Below are 24,100 nucleotides of genomic sequence, written 5' to 3' on the forward strand. Positions count from 1 at the left end.
TGTTTTTGTTTCCATTGGATTAATATGCTGGTAAAAGTTTTTTCCAGCATATTTTTCTCTCTGCTAATTCGTTTTGAACAGTTCCTTGTGTTTACCACATACATTTAGTTTTTTTTCAACATTCGGAATTTCAACAAAAACGACATAACCTGCGCTTTGTTTACTTACCATAAAATTTTGAGCTTTGTATCTCGCCTATAACGCGACAACTGACAAAATTAACTATTAGAAACACCTTGCTGAAGCATTTTAATCATTCCAAACGGAAAAATAATTTTGATCAATATCGTGACCATGCCATGTAAATTTGTGCACTCAATCCTGACAAAGTCAATATATAGCATCCATTTTGAAAAAAAACATAGGGAACTTTTCAACTTAAGATAATCTTTACTTAAATCTACCTGACAGGTGAAGTTTGATTCCCTTGGCATCAGCAACCAACATGACCATCGTGATAACAACCAGTGTCCACATTGTGAATTGTTGTCAACCAAAAACAGTCAACGGCCTGCTTTATATACTGCTGTGTATTGATATTTTCTTGAAGTATGTAATTATAATGAAATGGAATATCTTGTACATTTGAAAATGATATCAAATTATTGACTGGTTTTTAAAAAGTAATATCCTGATTATTCTTTTTTACATGAAAAAAATGACTATAACAAACCGTCAACATGTTATACATTAAATAAAACATTATACATAACTGTCCACTTAATTATTGGATTTTTTGTTAATTTTTTGCGTGGTTTTTTTCCTTTATTTAAAGGCGGAGAGGGTCAAGCTATTTAAAATATGAGGTGGCCTCTAAATGATTATTTGGCTGCCGCCAGATACATTTACTTACTTTAATTGGTGTCCATCAAATTAAACATATGTCACCAACGTGGCTCCGTGCAATTGAATCGTTTAATAATATATCATTGTTAAAGATAATCTATCATATCGTAAGCTAAGGTTTGTCAAATTATTGTATTGTTCAGTAAGAAATCTTCAATCGTATATGCAGGGTAGGAAACTTAATTTATTTAATTAAAATTAACTCGAACAAACTAGATCTATTAGCTTTATGTTTTCAACGCAAAAGTTTTCAAACGAATGACTGAACAACCAACGCATTCGTGCTGTCAAAGTAGCTCAATTAATGATAATGATAATGAAAATCTGTCATTTGTCTCCTCCAGAAAAGGGAAAGGGAAATATTTGACTCATTACTAGTATCATGCAGTTACGTCATAAATCCCGAACCAGTAAAAAATAATTTTTAAAGAGGTAATTCTACTACAACACACACGTAGAAAGATCCATTCTTTTATAGTGATAACCAAGTCTTTTACAACAACCCGGGGTTAATATTTTCATAATAACACAGGACGTGAAGTAAAACGCTAACCCTATTTTGGTAAAAATACCCATTTCGATGGACTACAATTTAAAAATCGCCCCGTTTTAGCAATATTCCTTATACAGAACGTATTTTACGTATTCTTTATATTCTACTAAGCAACTTTGCTTCTGAGAAATTATTTTTAAACGCGTCTCAGTCCTCTTTTTTTATTGAGTAAATCACAATTTTGAACAAAACTTGCCCTCAGATATTTGTGTTTAATACCAATTCATTATAATTATTGGATTAGCTGTTTGTACAACATTACATGTTACTATGATAGTCACATAAAAATGGGAAAAACCAGAGTGTTGTAAACTGATTTTAATAAAAAACATTTTATACAGAAGTTTAATTCAAACACATATATGTATGAGTTTTTGAGTATTTTAAAATTATTTTTATTGTATATATTCATTTTCATTTATACGGAAGCTTATTGAGGCCAGCTTAGCAGAAACAATAATTTCTTTTGCGTTTAAACGCAATGACTATTGCGTTTAATTGCAATCTTTTGCGTTAAATCGCAATAAGTTTTGCGTTTAAACGCAAAAGATTGCGATTAAACGCAATAGCTATTGCGTTTAAACGCAAAGAACATTGCGTTTTAACGCAAAGTTTTGCGTTTAAACGCAAAGGTTTGCGTTTAAACGCAAAAAATTATTGCGTTTAAACGCAAAGGTAATATTGCGTTTAAACGCAATAATTTTTGCGAATAAATGCAAACGTTTTTGCGATTAAACGCAATAATCGTTGCGTTTAATCACAAAAGGTATTGGGTTTAAACGCAATAGTTATTGCGTTTTATTGCAAAACTGTTTTTTTTTAAATTTGAACATGACATTTTCAAGAAGAGGTTTATGACATATTTATGTTATGTATAAGTAGGACATACTAATAGTATGCCACAATCATCCGTCAATCTATTCATTAAACGTTATGTTAGACATTTCTCGCTTTTTCCGTCGTGCTCTCTCATCTATTTCTAATTGTTTTTCATTTTGTTTCTCATAAATCGAATCTTAATTATTCAATAAAATCAAAAAGTCCGCACATACACTGTATAACTGCCATCCATGATGCTTTATTATATCATTGTCAAATGAAAGTGATACTGTTTATTCAATGTGACGAACTGATTTGGCATTTATTGTAATTGTTATATCACTGATTTGAATAAGTGATATCACCTATTGAAAAAGTGATAGCATTATCAGAATTGGTATTATTACCTATCAATCAATTATTTATCTTATGATGTGAACAAGGGATATTACATATTTGAAAAAACGGATACGTGTATCATTCTTTGAGTGTGAATAGATGGAATCACCTATTCAAATAGATGGTTTTACTTTTTGAAAAGGTTATATAAGCTATTCAATTTGGTTATACTTGGAGACAATAATTTTTCATAGTATAGTCATCAATGCAACTGTTTGTGCAAGTTCCATTTGTTTTAATTTGTCACACGAATCGAAATGCCTCTATTTATAAGGCCCCTTGGCATAATGCTCTTTGCGATGAAGTCTTCTCCGTTTTTTCAATCCAACTGTTTCTCACAGTCTAGATACAAAGTATCCGGCAAGCAAACATCACAGGTGCATCCATCAATAGCCATTTTGCATGTCATCTCTAAGGAAGAATTTGGAAACAAATATAAGCAAAGACTTATTCTCTCTCTTGTATTTATTTATTCTTTCAGGATACGTTTGCTTAGAAGTGCCTGATGCTTTCAAGTTATGACAACTTACTATTTCATTATAAGTTATTCCAAGTGAAAACCAGAAATTGAGTCTTTGTGATGTGTCAAGTGGTGTCATCAAATCACGGACTTGTACATATACTAAGTGTATATATAAGCAAATGAATTAATTGCGATTTAACGCAAAAATTATTGCGTTTAATCGCCAAATCATTGCATTTAATCGCAAAATTATTGCGTTTAATCGCAAAAATTATTGCGTTTAATCGCAAAAACGTTTGCGTTTATTCGCAAAATAAATTGCGTTTAAACGCAATAATTGCTTTGCGTTTAAACGCAATATTTGTTTTGCGTTTAAACGCAATAATTTTGCGTTTTAACGCAATCCACTTTGCGTTTAATCGCATAACTTTTTGCGTTTTATCGCAATCTTTTGCATTTAAACGCAAAATACATTGCGAATAAACGCAAAAGATTGCATTAAAACGCAATAACTATTGCGATTTAACGCAAAATAAATTAATTTATTCACTGAACTGGCCTCAATAAGCTTCCGTACATTTACGTTCTATCTGACAATAACATTATTTTGTTTAAAATAAACGTAAAGTTTCAAATACGTGACAATCGCTCAACGAAAGGATCCGAATATTCCACTAGGAGATTTCAATTTTTACGAAAACTCATTTTCTCATGAATGTGATCAATATTAAAAAATTTAATACTAGATTTAATACCTTTCTACGGAAGCTTATTAAGGCCAGATCAGTGAATAAATTAATTTTTTTTGCGTTAAATCGCAATTGTTATTGCGTTTTAATGCAATCTTTTGCGTTTATTCGCAATGTATTTTGCGTTTAAATGCAAAAGATTGCGATAAAACGCAAAAAGTTATGCGATTAAACGCAAAGTTGATTGCGTTAAAACGCAAAGTTTTGCGTTTAAACGCAACGTATTGCGTTTAATTGCAAAATTATTGCGTTTAAACGCAAAACAAATATTGCGTTTAAACGCAAAGCTATTATTGCGTTTAAATACAATATATTTTGCGAATAAACGCAAACGTTTTTGCGATTAAACGCGATAATTTTTGCGATTAAACGCAATAATTTTGCGATTAAATGCAATGCTTTTGCGATTAAACGCAATGATTTTTGCATTAAATCGCAATTAATTCATTTGCTTGTATATACACTTAGTATATGTACCAAGTCCGTTATTTGATGACACCACTTGACACATCACAAAGACTCAATTTCTGGTTTTCACTTGGAATAACTTATAATGAAATAGTAAGTTGTCATAACTTGAAAGCATCAGGTACTTCTAAGCAATTGTATCCTGAAAAGAAGGATCGCGCTATAAATAAATACAAGAGAGAGAATAAGTCTTTGCTTATATTTGTTTCCAAATTCTTCCTTAGAGATGACATGCAAAATGGCTACTGATAGATGCACAAGTGATGTTTGCTCGCCGGATACTTTGTATCTAGACTGTGAGAAACAGTTGGATTGAAAAAACCCAGAAAAGACTTCATCGCAAAGAGCATATCCAAGATATAACCAAATTGAATAGGTTATATAACCTTTTCAAAGAGTAAAACCATCTATTTGAATAGGTGATTCCATCTATTCACACTCAAAGAGTGATACACGTATCATTTTTTTCAAATATGTAATATCCCTTGTTCACATCACAAGATAAATAAGTGATTGATAGGTAATAATACCAGTTCTAATAAATGTTATCACTTTTTCAATAGGTAATATCACTTATTCAAATCAGTGATATAACAATTACAATAAATGCCAAATCAGTTCGTCATATTGAATAAACAGTATCACTTTCATTTGACAATGATATAATAAAGCATTATGGATGGCAGTTATACAGTGTATGTGCGGACTATTTGATTTTATTGAATAATTAAGATTCGATTTATGAGAAACAATATGAAAAACAATTAGAAATAGATGAGAGAGCACGACGAAAAAATCGAGAAATGTCTACCATTACGTTTAATGAACAGATTGACGGATGATTGTGGAATAACATTAGTATGTCCTACTTTTACATAACATAAGTATGTCATAAAACTCTTCTTGAACAAGTCATGTTCAAATAAAAAAAAACAGTTTTGCTATAAAACACAATACCTTTTGCGATTAAACGCAACGATTATTGCGTTTTACCGCAAAATTGTTGCGTTTAATCGCAAAAACGTTTGCGTTTATTCGCAAACATTATTGCGTTTAAATGCAACATTACTTTTGCGTTTAAACGCAATAATTTTTTGCGATTAAACGCAATACTTTTGCGTTTAAACGCAATACTTTTGCGTTTAAACGCAATACTTTTGCGTTTAAACGCAACACTTTGCGTTTAAACGCAAACCTTTTCGTTAAAACGCAATGTTCTTTGCGTTTAAACGCAATAGCTATTGCGTTTAATCGCAATCTTTTGCGTTTAAACGCAAAACTTATTGCGATATAACGCCAAAGATTGTGATTAAACGCAATAGTTATTGCGTTTAAACGCAAAAGAAATTATTGTTTCTGCTAAGCTGGCCTCAATAAGCTTCCGTACATTTCTATGTATAGTGAGAAAATTAAAAAATCAATTCTTTGTTGTATAAAGTTAATTATTTTATTTCGATTTTATTATGACATATTTTTTTATCAATTAAAAAAGAGTTGGTTGTACATGTATTGTCATTAAATGAAATACATTTCATACTGATTCCAATCGAAACCAGACAAACAATAACATATTACTATATCATTGCTTAGTTTTATTCTTTATCAATTTTGCTCGACGAGTCTGATTACATTGGCCGTATCATCATTTTCGCAGACTTCAGCGACCTCCACGTGCTTCCCCAATGGTACCAATTTAATTCTCTGCCATTGTTCTGGGAGTCTTTTCGGTACTCCCCATTCAAATTGGTATTGAAACACCCAGCATTGAACCACCCTGCTGTTTTGAAGATTTCTGCACAGTTTCTTTTGTCGCTGTCATTATCTTTATCCTTAGTATTAAAGTACGCGTTGTTAGAATGTCTTAGACTATCGCCTGAATTTGAAAGAAAAAATACATGTATTATATGCATCAGGTTGGAGTAAAAAATAAGGAATTTAGAAAGTTTTAGGTATGCCTAAATATAAAATGTCTTCTTAACAATGAACACATAGACCGAATAAAGATTATTTAGACAAATTTTAAACACTGACGTTTCTCTATTTCATGTACTAAACTCAACAATACCAGTATTTATTCTTTTTTTTACAGATTACGATAATTAGCATGATAGGTCTTATTTCATTATCATGGATTAAGTATGCGCCGTACATGTTGTAATAACTAATTCTTTTTAAACATACCTAAACCTTTTGTTCCATTGAAACTCCCAAGCGTCATTTTATACTTGTTAGCCTCGTTATCCACAAAAAATTGCGAATAAACTGCATGGGCCCTCTCTCCAGAAAATTTCATCAAATCAATTCTAAGAATTTGTTTCTTATCTTTTGTCAATTCATGAATGGCGTCATTTCCTGAAACAACAAAACATTCATAATCATTACACAGTACTATTCATTTATAAGACATGTATATGAGGACAGTGCATCTAGTTGAACCTACCCAACCAGTACTCGTTTTCAGCGTGACCAAACCCTTTTTTGTAATCTTTCCACTTTCTGAAGAAGTTTGTTTCCCCATCAATTCTCTTTTGTATAACCTATCAGTACAACGATTTTAATGAAATACAGTCAACATCGAGTTGTGTTGTAATTATTTGTGTATTGGTGATTTTTTTTAAATTCAAAAATCGTTACTTTTGCAATTTTTTACGAATTCTAGATTAGTTATTTAAACAATATTTCACAAAAATACCGTTTTATTTTATTTTAAATCGGTTTTATTTTATCGTGCAGAAACAAAACATTAATTTTACAGTAGAAAAAGTATCATTTAAGAATAAACGAGTCCAAAATAATTGGCTCTGATTCATCTAATCTTGTCCCAAGTTTTACTGACTACTCACCGTCCACCCCCCTCCATCAGTGGTCATGTCACAGAACACTGTCTTGTTTGTCCCCGGGGCTGGGTAAATTGTGTACACTCCATCTCTACTCATCGGTCTGTGTTTCTTTATGTCAGCACAGTCCTTGTGTCTGCTATGGACCCCTTAAACGTTTCAATGAGATGAAAATTAAAAAGAAAACTGTTGAATTGTTATCAAATCCCCCCCTTTTTTTTGAAAATGTATGTACGTGATTTAAGGAAGACTTGTCCCTCCTTTAGTTTAAAGCTGGATTGGATATCTAGAGTCATTGGACCGTGAATGGACAGTGCTGTGTCCTTGTGGTCCCAGTCGGATTTCTCCAACATGGACTTCATCTCATCTGAAAATGTAGCATGGTTATATTTTAAAAAGTATTTTATTAAAAAATATACAAATAAGTACGTAGGTGAATATGGATTGAACAACAGGCATACATAGTCTATATTAGTTCTCACCATTATCATCATAACATAATTATTAGGGACTAACTTAATGTCGCAAAGGTCATTCATATTGAATAGTAGAGAAAATAATAGAATGAATAGAAGAAAAATAATATCAAAATGATATATTCAGTTTTATGGTTGGCTATTAATCTGTCCGTTTTTTTAAATTAACTGAATAGCAAAATCATTTTTTTATGATATTGTAGTCACAGAGTTGATAATCATTACTTAAAATATCAACCTTCAGTAAGCTAGGGGTAAACTTTAATTATTTAGACACTTTTGCAAATTTAAAATCAGTTTTAAGTAAATAGGAATTGTCAACTGAAGACTTTCTACATGTTGAATTACCTGAGAGGTGAAGTTTGATTCCCTTGGCATCAACACCCAACATGAGCATCGTGATAACAACCAGTGTCCACATTGTGAATAGTTGTCGACCAACAACAGTCAACAGTCTGCTTTATATACTGTTGTGTATTGATGTTTTCTTGAAGTATGTAATTATAATGAAATGGAACACTAGTTCATTTGAAAATGATATCAAATTATTGACCGATTTTTAAAAAGTAATATCCTTATTCTCATTTACATGATATAAATTAAATAAAACATGAACAATAAATGTCCGCTTAATTATTGGATTTTTTTTTATTTTTTGCATGTTTTTTCTTTATTTAAAGGTGGAGAGAGTAAAGCTATTTAAAATATGTTTTGGCTTCTAAATAATTATTTGCGATCGACAGATAATTACTTTAATTGGTGTCCTTCAAATAAAGCATTTATCACCAACGGGGTTCCGTACATTTGAATCGTTTAAGAATCTATCATCGTTAAAGATAATATATAATATGGTAAGCTAAGGTTTGTCGAATAATTGCATTGTTCAATAAGAAATCTTCAATCATGTATGGAGGGTAGGAAACTTTCTTGTAATTTTAATTGAAATTAACTCACACAAACTAGATCTATTGACTTTATGTTTTCTACGTAAAAAGTTTTCAATCGAACGACTGGACAACAAACGCCTTCGTGCTGCCAACGTACGTCAATTAAATGGTAAGAAATACACAATGTAATCTTTATTATAACAAGCATTCTGAGAGTATTGCAAAGGCAATACACGTCCCCTACCGGTTTGTATTATTCTACGAAAGCTTCCAAGCACACAACTATTTCAGAACTATTGTAAACGAGATGTCATGCTTTAATCAGAGATAAAAGAACAAACTCTGAGGAAATTAAAACTATAACGTTATAGTTGATATAGAAGTTAAATACAAAGTCGGTAAAATAATACTCCTTATTTTATCTCATGTAATTTCGCCAAGTCCATTAAGTAATCGCCGGTAAAGATTTGTGAAAACGATGTACTGTTATGCACAATATAATTTCTTATCGTCTTCTGTACCCCGAATCAAACCAAACAGTTAAACAGCCGAACCCGACAACGAACCCGATTGTGATAATACAAAAAAAAAACCTGCCGATTAAATTTACAACACAATGTTTGACACTATTTTACAGAATTTATTTGTTTGTTAGAAATTATAAAAGGAATGGTACAAGTAACGCACGATATTATTTCTAACAACACTGGCCTCGTTTATTCAATACACACCGAACCCGATAATGAACCCGAACATTAAAAAATTGGAATATAAAAAATTAATTTTCTCGAAAATATGTCACCCAAACGCTATAAAAGTGTAAACTTGATCTGTAGTTTGACATTTTGAAGCTGTTCAGTAAGTTTCATATTATTACTCAAATGCATAAAGAAAAAAAAGTGTGGAAAACTGAAGTGGGACAGACAGACGGACGGACGGACGGACGGACAGACGGACTGATGGACGCAGAGGAAAGCTATAGTCCCTTCCGGTGACACCGATAGGGGACTAATAATAAAAATCTGTCATTTGTCTCCTCCAGAAAAGGGAAGGGACATATTGGACTCTTTATCATGCAGTTACGTCATAAATCACGAAACAGTAAAAAATAATTTTTTAACACCCGTAAAAAGATCCATTCTTTAGTGACAACCAAGTCTTCTACAACAACCAACAGTTAATCTTTTCATAGTTACACAGGACGTGAAGTAAAACGCTAACCCAATTTTTGTAAAAAATAATCTTTTTGATGGTCTACAATTTAAAAATCGCCCCAATTTAGCAATATTTCTTATACAGAACGTATTTTACGTATTCTTTATATTCTACTTAGCAACTTTGCCTCTAAGAATATATTTTTAAACGCGTCTCAGTCCTCTTTTTTTATTGAGTAAATCACAATTTTGAACAAAACTTGCACTCAGATATGTGTGTTTAATACAAATTCATTATAATTATTGGATTAGCTGTTTATACAAAATTACATGTTACTATGATAGTCACATAAAAATAGGAAAAACCAGAGTGTTGTAAACTGATTTTAATAAAACATTTTATAGAGAAGTTTAATTCAAACAGTCACATACATGTATGAGTTTTTGAGTATTTTTAAAATTATCTTTTTATATATTCATTTTCATTTACGTTGTATGTGACAATAACATTATTTTGTTTGAAAAAGACATAAAGTTTCAAATACTTGACAAACGCTCATCCAAAGGCTCCGAATATTCCACTAGGAGATTTCAATATTTACGAAAACTCATTTTTTCTTGAATGTGATCAATATTTTAAAAAATTTAATACGAGATTAATACATTTCTATATATACTAGTATATGAAATTGCAATATTTTCAAACATTCAGGGCTGTTCCAGAATTAAATGTGTGGGGAGGTTGGGAGGGACATTTTTTTTTACCCCGACCACCCATTTTTTTTCTATTTTTCCTGTCGCAAATATATCCAAATACTACAATCTAAAATCAAACAAATAGTAGTGAGTAAATTAAAAAATCAATCCTTTGTTGTAGAAAGTAAATTATATTATTTCGATTTTAACATGACATATTTTTGTATCAATTAAAAAAGAGTTGATTGTATTGTCATTAAATGAAATACATTTCCTTCTGATTCCTATCGAAACAAGACAAACAATAAAACACCAGCTATTATATCATTGCTTGGTTTTATTCTTTATCAATTTTACTCGACGAGTCTGTTAACATTGGCCGTATCATCATTTTAGCAGACTTCAGCGACCTCCACATGTTTCCCCAATGGAACCAAGTTAATTCTCTGCTATTATTCTGGGAGTCTTTTCGGTACTCCCCATTCAAATTGGTATTGAAACACCCAGCGTTAAACCAACCTGCTGTTTTGTTGATTTATGCACAGTTTCTTTTGTCGCTGTCATTATCTTTATCCTTAGTATTAAAGTACGCGTTGTTAGAATGTCTTAGACTATCGCCTGAATTTGAAAGGAAAAATACATGGATTAAATGTATTAGGTTGAAGTAAAAAAGAAAAAAGAATTTAGATAGTTTTTGGTATTTGCCTTAATATAAAATGTTTTTTTTAACAACGAACACATAGTCCGAATAAAGATTATTTAGACAAATTTTAAACATTGACTATTACAGGCGTTTCTCTATTTTATGCACTAAACTCAGCAAAACCAGTATTTATTCTTTATTTACAGATTACTGTGGAACGCTGCCTTATGTGGATATTTCATGTGAAGATGGTGCTTTATTATATGTAGATGGTGCTTTTTTATGTGATGGAACTTTTTCATATGAACAATCTTCATATTAAAAAAAAGCACCATCTTCATATAAAAAAGCACTATCTACTTATAATAAAGCACCATCTTCACATGAAAAACCACCATCCTCATAAATAAAGCACTATCTTCACATAAAAAAGCACCTTTACATAAAAAAGTACCATCTTCACATGAAATAACCTTTACATTCCAAATATATTTACCTAAATTGCACATTTTTTTTTACATTTTGTGTTGACAATAGTTGAATTATTTTGAAGACAGAGGGTTTAATACAGTAAAACTTCTGAAGGCATTTTTCTCTTAAATAACAATAAAAGGGACATTTCAATATAAAATGATATATTTACGTTTTTAAATGTCTTTGTCCGTGATTATAATACGAATCAATTTTGAACCCTATAGCCATATATTTATATTTTCAACTGGCTTTGTCTGTGATAACATTACGAATCAATTTTAAACATTAAAGCCAAATAACTTCATAAAACATGAGTGACACAAAATGGGCCTGTCTTATAGCATAACCGAGAAACGGTATTGGCTTCGCCGCGTAGTTATACATTGCATGTGCTACATAAGAAAATAGTGGTTTTAAAATAATGTTTTAAAGTGTTCAAATTGAAAATAATATAAATATAAGTAATAAGATTTCATTCTTTGAATATTATGATGTGATAATTCCGGTTGGGGCGTGGCCAAATCTATCATAAAGCCCGAAGAGCTTATTTGGATTTGACCACGCCCCGACCGAAATTATCCCCTCATAATACGTAAAGAATGGTTCCAATTTTCTTGAATAATTTCATAAATGCCGAGAGTCACAAAATGGGCGTGTCTTATAGCATAACCGAAAAACGGTATTGGCTGCGCCGCGTAGTAATACATACATATAGCATGTGCTTAACACTTACTAACTAACCTTCTTGTATGAATTTGCAATGATTATCATTTCTGCAACTTTTATGGGCCTTGTCCTAAATGATTAATCTTAATTTCAATTCTTTATAAAAATTAATTAATTGTTTAGTGATTGTCCTGAAAATAATACGTGTACAAGTACTTAAAACTTGTGAGGAGGAAAACACAAAATAAAGTTTACCTGCTACGTCTTCATCATTAGATTAGTAACACAAGTGAAGGGTATTTTTTAATTATTTTTAATCATTTAAAATTTTAATCTTTTTCTTACGAGTAATTAAGGATGTAATCTCGTAAAAAACTATAAAAATGATCCAACTTTGTCGCAACAGGTTTGGTAATCGCCCTATTTTCTATAGAACACTGTGGTTTCATTAATATTCAATGGCATCAATTTTCGCGGATGAAGTTTCACAGTTTCAGGGATACCTAAATTCGTGGCCAATGACCCATATTAATACAAAATGTTAATAAAATTGCACTTCTTTTTCTCATAAATTGTGTATCATTAAGAATCAACATAAGACAAACACTGAAAAGATTTGTTCGTTTTAATACAATGTTTTTCAATTGTTCACATTGCAATGGTCGTATCATCATTTTAGCAGACTTCAGTGAGCTCCACGTGGATCCCCAGTCGTACCAACATAATTCCTTTGTATCATTGCGCGAGTCTTTTCGAATCGGTCCATTCAGATTGGCATGAAAACAATCGTTAAACCATCCTGCAGTTTTGTAGACCTCTGCACAGTTGCTTTTGTAATTGTCATTATCATTATCTGTAGTACTGAAGTACATGTTGTTGCTAGACCTTCTCAAACTATCGCCTAAATTTAAAAGAAAATGTGTTGCGTTAAGTTGTTTAAAATTAATACATGTATCAGCACATTCAGTTTTATTCGTTAACTAGCGATAATGTGCAACGGCAAGTCGTATGATTTCATTTTTATAGTTTATAAATAGCAAGCATTTACATTCAACATACCTAAACCTTTGGTTCCGTTGAAACTTCCAAGCGTCAGTCTGTACTTGCTAGCCTCGTTACCAACGAAAAAAGACAAATATATTGCGTGGGCTTTTTCTTTTGAAAATTTCACCAAATCAATTCTTAGAATTTGTTTCTTATCTTTTGTTAATTCATGAATGGCGTCATTTCCTGTAACAACAAAACATTCATAATCATTACACCGTACTATTCATTTATATTTACATTTTCCAGTGTCTTTGTCTGTGATAACACTACGTATCGATTTTGTACTATATAACCCATAATACAAATGACACTAAATTGAGGTGTAAGCGGGGTTGCTTATTTATATTTAATTATTTAATCGTACGATGGCTTAATATTATATAAATATAAGTAATAAAGAATCATCCTTTGAATATTATGAGGTGATAATTTCGGTCGGGGCGTGATCAAATTTATTATAAAGCCCAAAGAGCTTTATTGGATTTGATCACGCCCCGACCGAAATTATCACCTCATAATACTCAAAGAATGATTCCTTATTCCTTATATAAGACATGTATATGAGGACAGTACATCTAGTTGAACCTACCCAACCAGTACTCGTGTTCAGCGTTACCAAACCCTTTGTATAACCTACCAGTACAACGATTTTAATGAAATACAGTCAACATCGATATGTGTTGGAATTATTTGTGTATTGGTGGGGTTTTTTAAATTTAAAAATCGTTACTTTTGCAATTTTTTTTAAGATTTCTAGATTAGTTATTTAAACAATATTTCACAAAAATACCGTGTCAGGTTTTTTTATAGTTTGTTCCTGCAAAATTACCATGCAGAAACAAAACATAAATTTTACAGTAGAAAAAGTATCATTTAAGAATAAACGAGTCCAAAATTATTGGCTTTGATTCATCTAATTTTGTCCCAAGTTTTACTGAATACTCACGGTCCTTCCCCCTCCCTCAGTTGTCATGTCACAGAACACTGTCTTGTTTGTTCCCGGGGTTGGGTAAATTGTGTACACTCCATCTCTACTTAACGGCCTGTGTTTCTTAATCTGAGCACAGTCCTTGGGCCTGCTTACCCCTTAAACGTTTAAAAAAGATGAAAATTTAAAAGAAAACTGGAGAATAAAATTGTTATGATAATCTAATTCTCACTTAATTTCTTTCCTTTTTTTTTTGAAAATGTTTGTACGTGATTTTAAGAAGACTTCTCCCTTCTTCAGTTTGAAGCTGGATAGGATATCTAGAGTCATTGGACCGTGAATGGACAGAGCTGTGTCCTTGTGGTCCCAGTCAGATTTCTCCAACATGGACTTCATCTCATCTTCAAATGTAGCATGGTTATTTTATCCAAAAATATACATATAATTAAGTATATAAGTGAATATGGATTGAACAACAGGCAAATCGCCTATGTAATATTAGTTATCTCCATTATCATTATATATGTGGCATGATTATTACGGACTAATTTTATAATGCTGTAAAGGTCACTAATATTGAAAAGTAGAGGAAATAATAGAAGGTATAGATGAATAGTAATATCAAAATAATCATGTTAGCTTTATGTTTTCAGCGTAAAAAAGCTTACAAACGAACGGCTGAACAACAGGTGCATTCGTGCTGCCAATGTAAGTAAGTTAAAATGGTTTAAAAACATCCTGTAATATATTTTGTGAATATCTGTCATTTGTCCCTTCCACAAAAGGTATGAAAGGAACTATTGGACTCGTTATCATACTGTTACGTCATAAACACAAAACAGTGAAGAATATTTTTTCACGAGGTAATTTTTCTTCAACACACACACGTAAAAAGATGCAAAGACCGCTTATTTTTTGGAGCCAACCAAGTCTTTGACAACAACCCTTGTTAATCTGTTCGTAGTTACACATGACGTTAAGTACAACGTTAACCCTATTTGGTAAAAATACTCTTTTTTGATGGACTACAATTTAAAAATCGCTCCATTTTAGCAATAATTCGTGTACAGTACGTATTTTGCCTTGCCTCTGATAATTTATTTTTCTAGCATCTCAGGCCTCTTTTTATTTCACAGTTTTGAACAAAACATGCATTTAGATATATGTGCTAAATATCAATTTATTATAATTATTGGATTAACTGTTTGTACAAAAATTGATCCTTTTGATGATTATCTCAAGTTTATGATGTATGTATGTATAGCAATTGCATGTTACTATAATAGTCGCATGAAAATATGAAAAACCAGAAGTTTTATGAACTATTTTAATAAATAATATATCGAGAAGTTTAATTCAAACACACGTGAGTTATTGGGTATTTTTAAATTATCTTTTTAATATATTCTTTTTTATTTACGTTATATGTGACAATAACATTACTTTGTTTATAATGGACGTAAAGTTTCAAAAACTTGACAACCGCTCAACCAAGGGCTCTCAATATTCTACTAACCTATCCAAGTAATTAAGAACCAAAGAAGTGTACGGGGGTAGGATGGGGTCACATCGTGGAGGGGGGGGGCAAAAATGTATATCGGAATATTTAGGGACATTTTTTAAAGATCTTTATGTAACGTTCAGAGTTTGATGAAGGTTTATATCCCATATATAAACAATGGTTTATGACCTTTTTGAGAACTGCAATGCTTAACATGTGCTATGTCTATAAAAATCATCCGATTAGAAAAGGGTCTAGTGATACATGTAATAAACATAAAAATATCTAGGGGGGAAATGGTTTTTAATTTATACAGTATCTACTTGTATTATACTACATTGTCCAGGTATTTTGTATTTTGACTGCATTAAGCTGCTTTATCATGGCTATCATTCAGGTGAGCAATGAGGCCAAAGGGCATCTTGTTTTTATTTATTCCCATATCTTTAACATAAATATGCATATACAATTTGCTCGCGATAAATGAGTGGCAAATCTTTATCACTTGTTTAAATAGTTTATTTCAAGTCAAACAGACTACATAATGATCACAATATAATGCATGTAGTATGTTTATTTATATTTCCGTTCCGTGCATCACAAAGCTAAATGCATTGTTATAATATTTAAAGAAATTCAAAAGAATATATTACAAACAAAACAACCAACTATTCATAAAATTTCGTCAAATATGAACAACTTGTACAACGAACATTGTTTCTGTCTAGGAAATACTCTATTCGAAAATTTATCTTGATAAATTTCCGTTTCCGTTCCAATCAGCGTTTTAGTAACACTCGACTTTCTATAGAAAACGTTCCGCTTTCAAAAGTGTTATTTTTTGAGATGCTAAGAATTTAATTAAGTATTTTAAAGCATACCTCCAATTTAAAGGGGCATGGTCACGATTTTGGTCAAATTCTATTTTGATGTTTTTATCATTTTCAATGCTTTAGAAATGCATTTCTAATGATCAAATAAACTTTAAGACTCTTTCGTAGAATTATAAGCAAGATTCAGAGCTCACAATTCTTTGTCATGTAAACAATGCTCGTGCCCTGTTTTTGTTTACAAAGGTTCAATTTACCAGTAAAAATTCTGTTTCCAGCTTTGTTCTCTATCTTTTTACTTATTTTAAGCATAGATAAACAGTTTTTAACGTTTAACAGATTCGTTTTAGGTTTAAAACTGAATTTTTTTCTTCCACGTTCAAAATGTAAACAAACACCTTGTTTACATAGCGAAGAATTTCAAGCTCTGTAACTCGCTTATAACTCAAAAAATAACACTCAAATTTCGGTTGACTATTAAAAATGCCTTTCTGGGGCATTGTAAGTATTAAAATCGGAAAAATAATTTTTGACCAAATCGTGACCATGCCCACACAAGAAAAATATTTATATCTGTGCATATTCCTTACAGTTCATTACATTCGAGAATCATGGTTGATAATAGATACGAGGGCTATCGATTAAGGAGGGTTGGTAGTCAATAAACTAACCATCAGAAATGTTCTAAATTTTGACAATGGATATGATTTTTTTGGCCATAAACGAACATTTGATAAAGAAAAAGTCCAAATATTTCAGCTTTGAAATTTGATTATAGTCTTATACCTTAATGTAGAGCTCTTCTTTTGAAGGAGATTAAATCTAAAAGTGGCACGACTTTCGAGCCTTCTTAAATAGTAAGACCTTTCCTTTAGTTGGTAAAATATGTACAATCCACTCTTATTTTATAAATATTCTTTTAACATAATATCACCCTTAACTTTGACCCACTTATTAAGTTGTTTTTTTTTATCATGCTTTGGAATGAGCCCCTGTCCTGCCCTGACATTAAAAAACCGCCAAATGTAGTCTGGAACTGAAGTGAAAAAAGCTTCCGAATATTTTTTATTTCGGTTATAGAAAAAAGTCACATGGTAATTTATCTTTACCTTATTGCATTTCTTTTTCAAGCAAATAGTCATGTGTGTACTTTGCAGTGTGTGCAGGAGCACTAATTATTGCTAGCGCTCTCGAGCGCTAGCAACTACATTAGTCTTTTTTACTGGAATACGCATGCTCGACTCCATAGTATGGGATTCTGGGAATACAGTACTACTGCAGATAAACTGTACCACTTGAATTTTGTTTTATCATTTTCACATGAAGTTTTGAAATGAAATGTCAAAAAGTAACAGTAGGTCTTATAACGCAAAGTTATTTTCAATATAATGATAAAAAGCTAGCTTTATCTTAAATTTCTTCAAACTCGGAAAACAGCTTCGGATATGTTTTCCGAACTTGTCAGAAAGGCCCGAAAAGATACGATTGCTACAAAACAGTACCAATGTTTCTTGAAAATTCTCACCTCAAAATTGAAATTACAGTAGTTCAGGCACAGTCATTGAGCTATACCATGCCTCTAGATTCACAGTTCTAAATTAAGACCCCACTCCAGCACAATTCCAGTACACCAGTGTGCCTTCCTATTTAATTAATCGATTCAGAAATATAAACCAATGTTTTAGAAATCTGCTTCTGTGTTTTATGATGGTTACAGCGCTAGCTTACCTGTAAAAGGTAGATCCCTATCGTTTCTGACTTCGGTCTTCTGATCTTGTAATATTTTTTACATCCTATAATATTTCATGAATATAACTTCTGTAACACATTCGGCCTTTTTTGGAGATCTGAGCAACTCAACCATCACAATTAAAGGCAATTATGCGAAGAACCTTTAATGTTGCTTTCCCCCGTTTTTCAATTGTAGGTTGCTTTGTTTAGTGAGGCATATTTTATTTTCCAGGTTTTTTTTCAGGTTTATAAAAATGGAACCAAGATCCCCTGTAATAATTTTATGTAGATGTCTTCTGTCACACTTTTCATAAACATTCAGTAGTTTTTATTTACAAATTTGCAATCGCTTTGGATTTTGTTCATCATTCGAAATGTGGGGGGAAAGAAACCTTCCTGTCCGCTTAATATTCTTTTAAAATCTTTAAAACGCTACCCGGTGGAATGAATACTATTTTTGCTATCTGGTTTACCGTTACTATTCCATCTGTCAATGATGAATTTCACTGCTGCGATTGATTTCTCACTTATAAGTGATCTAAGCTTTCCCATCTTCCCAAGTCTAGGGTTTAAATGTGTATGTAAAGTGAAGCGGATCAGAAACTCTTGATTTGGGAAGATGAGTTTTCCAGTTTTTGTCCCCCAGTAATTGTCATTAGCTAATGATATTTAGTATAGGTCCCGATGTTTGAAATTTCATTTCGGGACTTTCTTTATATTCTCAGTTCCTTAAGATGGGTCCAAAAAGGTGGTTTCTTTATATATCGCTACATGTATGTTCAAATGTTGTTATTTCATATCAATTCAATCGTCTGGATGACATTAACATTTTGACAAATGGTTAGTTTAATCAGGCGTAAAATCAGAACGGAGTACATGTAGTGTAACTGTTTCAAATAGCCCTCGCATTTTTTCTCGGAAATAATCTACTATTTATTTAAAGTTATTTACTGATAGAATTGATACATGACAAACAAAACAGAATTTAGATTCATTTTGTTTTTATTTTTCAATTGTATACATTGGGCGTATCATCATTTTTGCCGACTTCAGCGACCTCCAAGTGTTTCCCCAATAGTACCAGCTTAATTTCTTTGCATCGGCACGTGAGTCTTTTAGGTACTCACCATTCAGATTGGTACTGAAACAGTTATTGAACCATCCTGCAGTTTTGTAGATCTCTGCACAGTTTCCTTTGCGGTTGTCATTATCACTATTCATAGTACTGAAGTACATGTTGTTGCTTTGCCCGCTCAAACTATCGCCTTGATTTGAAAGAAAATATTATGCTGAACATTTAGTTGTTTACAAATTATATCAGCACGTTGCATTTTATTTGTCAATTCGCCATAATGTGCAACAGCAAGTCGTCTTATTTCATTTTTATGGTTTTATATAAGGGACAAACAGTCAACACACCTACACCTTTGGTTCCGTTAAAACTTCCGAGCGTCAGTCTGTACTTGTTAGCCTCGTTATCAACAAAAAATGACGAATATGTCGCATGACCTTTCTTTCTCGAAAATTTCATCAAGTCAATTCTAAGAATCTGTTTCTTATCTTTTGTTAATTCATGAATGGCGTCATTCCCTGGAAATGCAAAACTTTCAGAATTTTTAACCCGTATAACTCTTATTAATTCTTCTATCGCGCATACTACATGTATATGAGAACGGTACATCAAGTTAATTGTACCTACCCAACCAGTATTCATGTTCAGCGTGACCAAATCCTTTTTTGTAATCTTTCCAGTTTCTGTAGAAATTTGTTTCTCCGTCTGTTCTCCTTTGAATTACCTATCAGTTCAAAAATATTAACATCAATATGTACGTGGTGGAATTATTTTTGTTGTGTTTTTTTTTATAACTATTTTATCATAATAATTAAAACTTTTTTAAACGATTTCTAGATTTCTGCATTGGGTGGCGGGAATCTAACAGGCGTTGGATTTACGGCAGAACTTTGTATATGTCATTTTAATTTTTTGCATGTCTATATTAAGGGAAATCACCCTGCTATTGTTGTTTACTATTTTTTGTATATATTTTACCTTTGCTCATTTTTTTTTTACTTATAAGGGACATTCCACAGTAGCTGTTCAATGAAACATTTTAATAAGTTGGAGTATTGACTTTGTCGGGGGATCTCTCTGTTTGGTTTCTGATGTAGTTAATTTGTGTAAGTTTTTGATTCGTCATTGATAAATGACATTATTTCGTCAATGACTACTTAGTTGTTTCTTAAGGTGAAAAATTAACAAACTGCATTTCGTAGCCGAAACAAAGATTTGAGATTATTAATTGAATAATCTATATCGGTAATCGTTAAGATGATGGATGGGCATAAAGGGAAATTAGTGATTCAAACGACATTTACAAAAGTAACATGTTATATCTATTTTACAGTTAAATTCTGCCAAATTCTTATTTTTATCAGGTAGAAATTTTAGTAACAGTAAAGAATTTTCTAAAGAAGAAGTAAGTAAATGAGTCTTTATACCAGACTAATTGGGTCTGAGTCATTTATTTACTGACTACTCACCGTCCACCCCCCTCCATCAGTGGTCATGTCACAGAACACTGTCTTGTTTGTCTCCGGGGTTGGGTAAATTGTGTACACTCCATCTCTACTCAACGGCCTGTGTTTCTTTATATTTGCACAGTCCTTGTGTCTGCTATGAATCCCTAAAACAATTCAACAATATTGAAATTCAAAATAAAAAGTAGAGACCTGCCGTTTTAAATAAATATAGTTTTGAATTGTTCATACGTGATTTTAGGAAGACTTGTCCCTCCTTCAGTTTAAAGCTGGATTGGATATCTAGAGTCATTGGACCGTGAATGGACAGAGCTGTCTCCTTGTGGTCCCAGTCAGATCTATCTAACATGGACTTCATCTCATCTGAAAATTTAGCAACATGGATCCAAATTTATGTTGAAAAAAGGTAAATGTGTCGCTCGATCTTGTTGAGCGTTACTAAAGATCGAAGCAAAATGCGTATGATTTATTCTATAAAAGAATGCAGTTGTAGATTTTAAAGGGTTATGTCGCGATTTTGGTCAAATTTTATTCTTTTTTTTATTGTTTACAATGCTTTAGTAATGCATTTTAAATGATCAGCCAAAATTTGAGTGTTTGTCGTCGAGTTAGAGGCAAGATACAGAGCTCACAATTTGTCATGTAAACAAGACTAATGTCATGTTTTTGTTTCCATTGGATTAATATGCTGGTAAAAGTTTTTTCCAGCATATTTTTCTCTCTGCTAATTCGTTTTGAACAGTTCCTTGTGTTTACCACATACATTTAGTTTTTTTTCAACATTCGGAATTTCAACAAAAACGACATAATCTGCGCTTTGTTTACTTACCATAAAATTTTGAGCTTTGTATCTCGCCTATAACGCGACAAATGACAAAATTAACTATTAGAAACATCTTGCTGAAGCATTTTAATCATTCCAAACGGAAAAATAATTTTGATCAATATCGTGACCATGCCATGTAAATTTGTGCACTCAATCCTGACAAAGTCAATATATAGCATCCATTTTGAAAAAAAACATAGGGAACTTTTCAACTTAAGATAATCTTTACTTAAATCTACCTGACAGGTGAAGTTTGATTCCCTTGGCATCAGCACCCAACATGACCATCGTGATAACAACCAGTGTCCACATTGTGAATTGTTGTCAACCAAAAACAGTCAACGGCCTGCTTTATATACTGCTGTGTATTGATATTTTCTTGAAGTATGTAATTATAATGAAATGGAATATCTTGTACATTTGAAAATGATATCAAATTATTGACTGGTTTTTAAAAAGTAATATCCTGATTATTCTTTTTTACATGAAAAAAAATGACTATAACAAACCGTCAACATGTTATACATTAAATAAAACATTATACATAACTGTCCACTTAATTATTGGATTTTTTGTTAATTTTTTGCGTGGTTTTTTTCCTTTATTTAAAGGCGGAGAGGGTCAAGCTATTTAAAATATGAGGTGGCCTCTAAATGGTTATTTGGCGGCCGCCAGATACATTTACTTACTTTAATTGGTGTCCTTCAAATTAAACATATGTCACCAACGTGGTTCCGTGCAATTGAATCGTTTAATAATATATCATTGTTAAAGATAATCTATCATATCGTAAGCTAAGGTTTGTCAAATTATTGTATTGTTCAGTAAGAAATCTTCAATCGTATATGCAGGGTAGGAAACTTAATTTATTTGATTAAAATTAACTCGAACAAACTAGATCTATTAGCTTTATGTTTTCAACGCAAAAGTTTTCAAACGAATGACTGAACAACCAACGCATTCGTGCTGCCAAAGTAGCTCAATTAATGATAATGATAATGAAAATCTGTCATTTGTCTCCTCCAGAAAAGGGAAAGGGAAATATTTGACTCATTACTAGTATCATGCAGTTACGTCATAAATCCCGAACCAGTAAAAAATAATTTTTAAAGAGGTAATTCTACTACAACACACACGTAGAAAGATCCATTCTTTTATAGTGATAACCAAGTCTTCTACAACAACCCGGGGTTAATATTTTCATAATAACACAGGACGTGAAGTAAAACGCTAACCCTATTTTGGTAAAAATACCCATTTCGATGGACTACAATTTAAAAATCGCCCCGTTTTAGCAATATTCCTTATACAGAACGTATTTTACGTATTCTTTATATTCTACTAAGCAACTTTGCTTCTGAGAAATTATTTTTAAACGCGTCTCAGTCCTCTTTTTTTTATTGAGTAAATCACAATTTTGAACAAAACTTGCACTCAGATATTTGTGTTTAATACCAATTCATTATAATTATTGGATTAGCTGTTTGTACAAAATTGCATGTTACTATGATAGTCACATAAAAATAGGAAAAACCAGAGTGTTGTAAACTGATTTTAATAAAACATTTTATAGAGAAGTTTAATTCAAACACATATATGTATGAGTTTTTGAGTATTTTAAAATTATCTTTATTATATATATTCATTTTTATTTTCGTTGTATGTGACAATAACATTATTTTGTTTAAAATAAACGTAAAGTTTCAAATACGTGACAATCGCTCAACGAAAGGATCCGAATATTCCACTAGGAGATTTCAATTTTTACGAAAACTCATTTTCTCACGAATGTGATCAATATTAAAAAATTTAATACTAGATTTAATACATTTCTATGTATAGTGAGTAAATTAAAAAATCAATTCTTTGTTGTATAAAGTTAATTATTTTATTTCGATTTTAATATGACATATTTTTTTATCAATTAAAAAAGAGTTGGTTGTACATGTATTGTCATCAAATGAAATACATTTCATACTGATTCCAATCGAAACCAGACAAACAATAACATATTACTATATCATTGCTTAGTTTTATTCTTTATCAATTTTCTCGACGAGTCTGATTACATTGGCCGTATCATCATTTTCGCAGACTTCAGCGACCTCCACGTGTTTCCCCAATGGTACCAATTTAATTCTCTGCCATTGTTCTGGGGGTCTTTTTGGTACTCCCGATTCAAATTGGTATTGAAACACCCAGCATTGAACCACCCTGCTGTTTTGAAGATTTCTGCACAGTTTCGTTTGTCGCTGTCATTATCTTTATCCTTAGTATTAAAGTACGCGTTGTTAGAATGCCTTAGACTATCGCCTGAATTTGAAAGAAAAAATACATGTATTATATGCATCAGGTTGGAGTAAAAAATAAGGAATTTAGAAAGTTTTAGGTATGCCTAAATATAAAATGTCTTCTTAACAATGAACACATAGACCGAATAAAGATTATTTAGACAAATTTTAAACACTGACGTTTCTCTATTTCATGTACTAAACTCAACAATAACAGTATTTATTCTTTATTTACAGATTACGATAATTAGCATGACAGGTCTTATTTCATTATCATG

The 24,100-nt window shown here is 31.6% G+C and overlaps 3 protein-coding genes across 3 annotated transcripts in view; all 3 read right to left on the reverse strand.

Moving 5' to 3' along the window:
- The window catches only part of LOC105329191 (microfibril-associated glycoprotein 4), a 54,091-nt gene that overhangs the window by 14,991 nt on the left and 15,000 nt on the right, over window positions 1-24,100 (reverse strand). The gene's annotated exons all lie outside the window — the stretch shown is intronic.
- On the reverse strand, window positions 5,797-7,499 carry LOC136276631 (ryncolin-1-like). Its single transcript, XM_066089152.1, has 5 exons — window positions 7,370-7,499; window positions 7,141-7,283; window positions 6,738-6,834; window positions 6,479-6,649; window positions 5,797-6,170 (listed from the first exon to the last, which is right to left on the reverse strand). The coding sequence occupies exons 1-5, from the start codon at window positions 7,494-7,496 to the stop codon at window positions 5,923-5,925; spliced, it is 786 nt and encodes a 261-aa protein (XP_065945224.1). The 5' UTR covers window positions 7,497-7,499; the 3' UTR covers window positions 5,797-5,922.
- LOC117689011 (ficolin-2-like) lies at window positions 14,109-21,106 on the reverse strand. The gene is made up of 8 exons (XM_066086973.1): window positions 20,937-21,106; window positions 20,709-20,851; window positions 19,867-19,963; window positions 19,587-19,757; window positions 19,189-19,432; window positions 14,774-14,805; window positions 14,375-14,506; window positions 14,109-14,263 (listed from the first exon to the last, which is right to left on the reverse strand). Exons 1-8 carry the CDS (start codon window positions 21,061-21,063, stop codon window positions 14,109-14,111), a joined length of 1,101 nt encoding a protein of 366 aa, XP_065943045.1. The 5' UTR covers window positions 21,064-21,106.

This window comes from Magallana gigas, chromosome 6 (assembly GCF_963853765.1).
Source record: "Magallana gigas chromosome 6, xbMagGiga1.1, whole genome shotgun sequence".
In the NCBI taxonomy this organism is placed as follows: domain Eukaryota; kingdom Metazoa; phylum Mollusca; class Bivalvia; order Ostreida; family Ostreidae; genus Magallana; species Magallana gigas.

What these genes read in the sequence shown, in the direction of transcription:
- LOC136276631 (XM_066089152.1), bottom strand. Translation starts at nt 7,496, where the DNA reads ATGAAGTCCATGTTGGAGAAATCCGACTGGGACCACAAGGACACAGCA. An exon ending in ACAAGTCTTCCTTAAATCAC is followed by an intron (nt 7,284 to 7,369) that starts GTACATACATTT and finishes GAAACGTTTAAG; the next exon opens with GGGTCCATAGCAGACACAAG. An exon ending in CTGATGGAGGGGGGTGGACG is followed by an intron (nt 6,835 to 7,140) that starts GTGAGTAGTCAG and finishes TTGTACTGATAG; the next exon opens with GTTATACAAAAGAGAATTGA.
- LOC117689011 (XM_066086973.1), bottom strand. Translation starts at nt 21,063, where the DNA reads ATGAAGTCCATGTTAGATAGATCTGACTGGGACCACAAGGAGACAGCT. An exon ending in TGTTGTTCAGCCGTTCGTTT is followed by an intron (nt 14,507 to 14,773) that starts GTAAGCTTTTTT and finishes CTACATTTGAAG; the next exon opens with ATGAGATGAAGTCCATGTTG. An exon ending in AGAAGTCTTCTTAAAATCAC is followed by an intron (nt 14,264 to 14,374) that starts GTACAAACATTT and finishes TAAACGTTTAAG; the next exon opens with GGGTAAGCAGGCCCAAGGAC.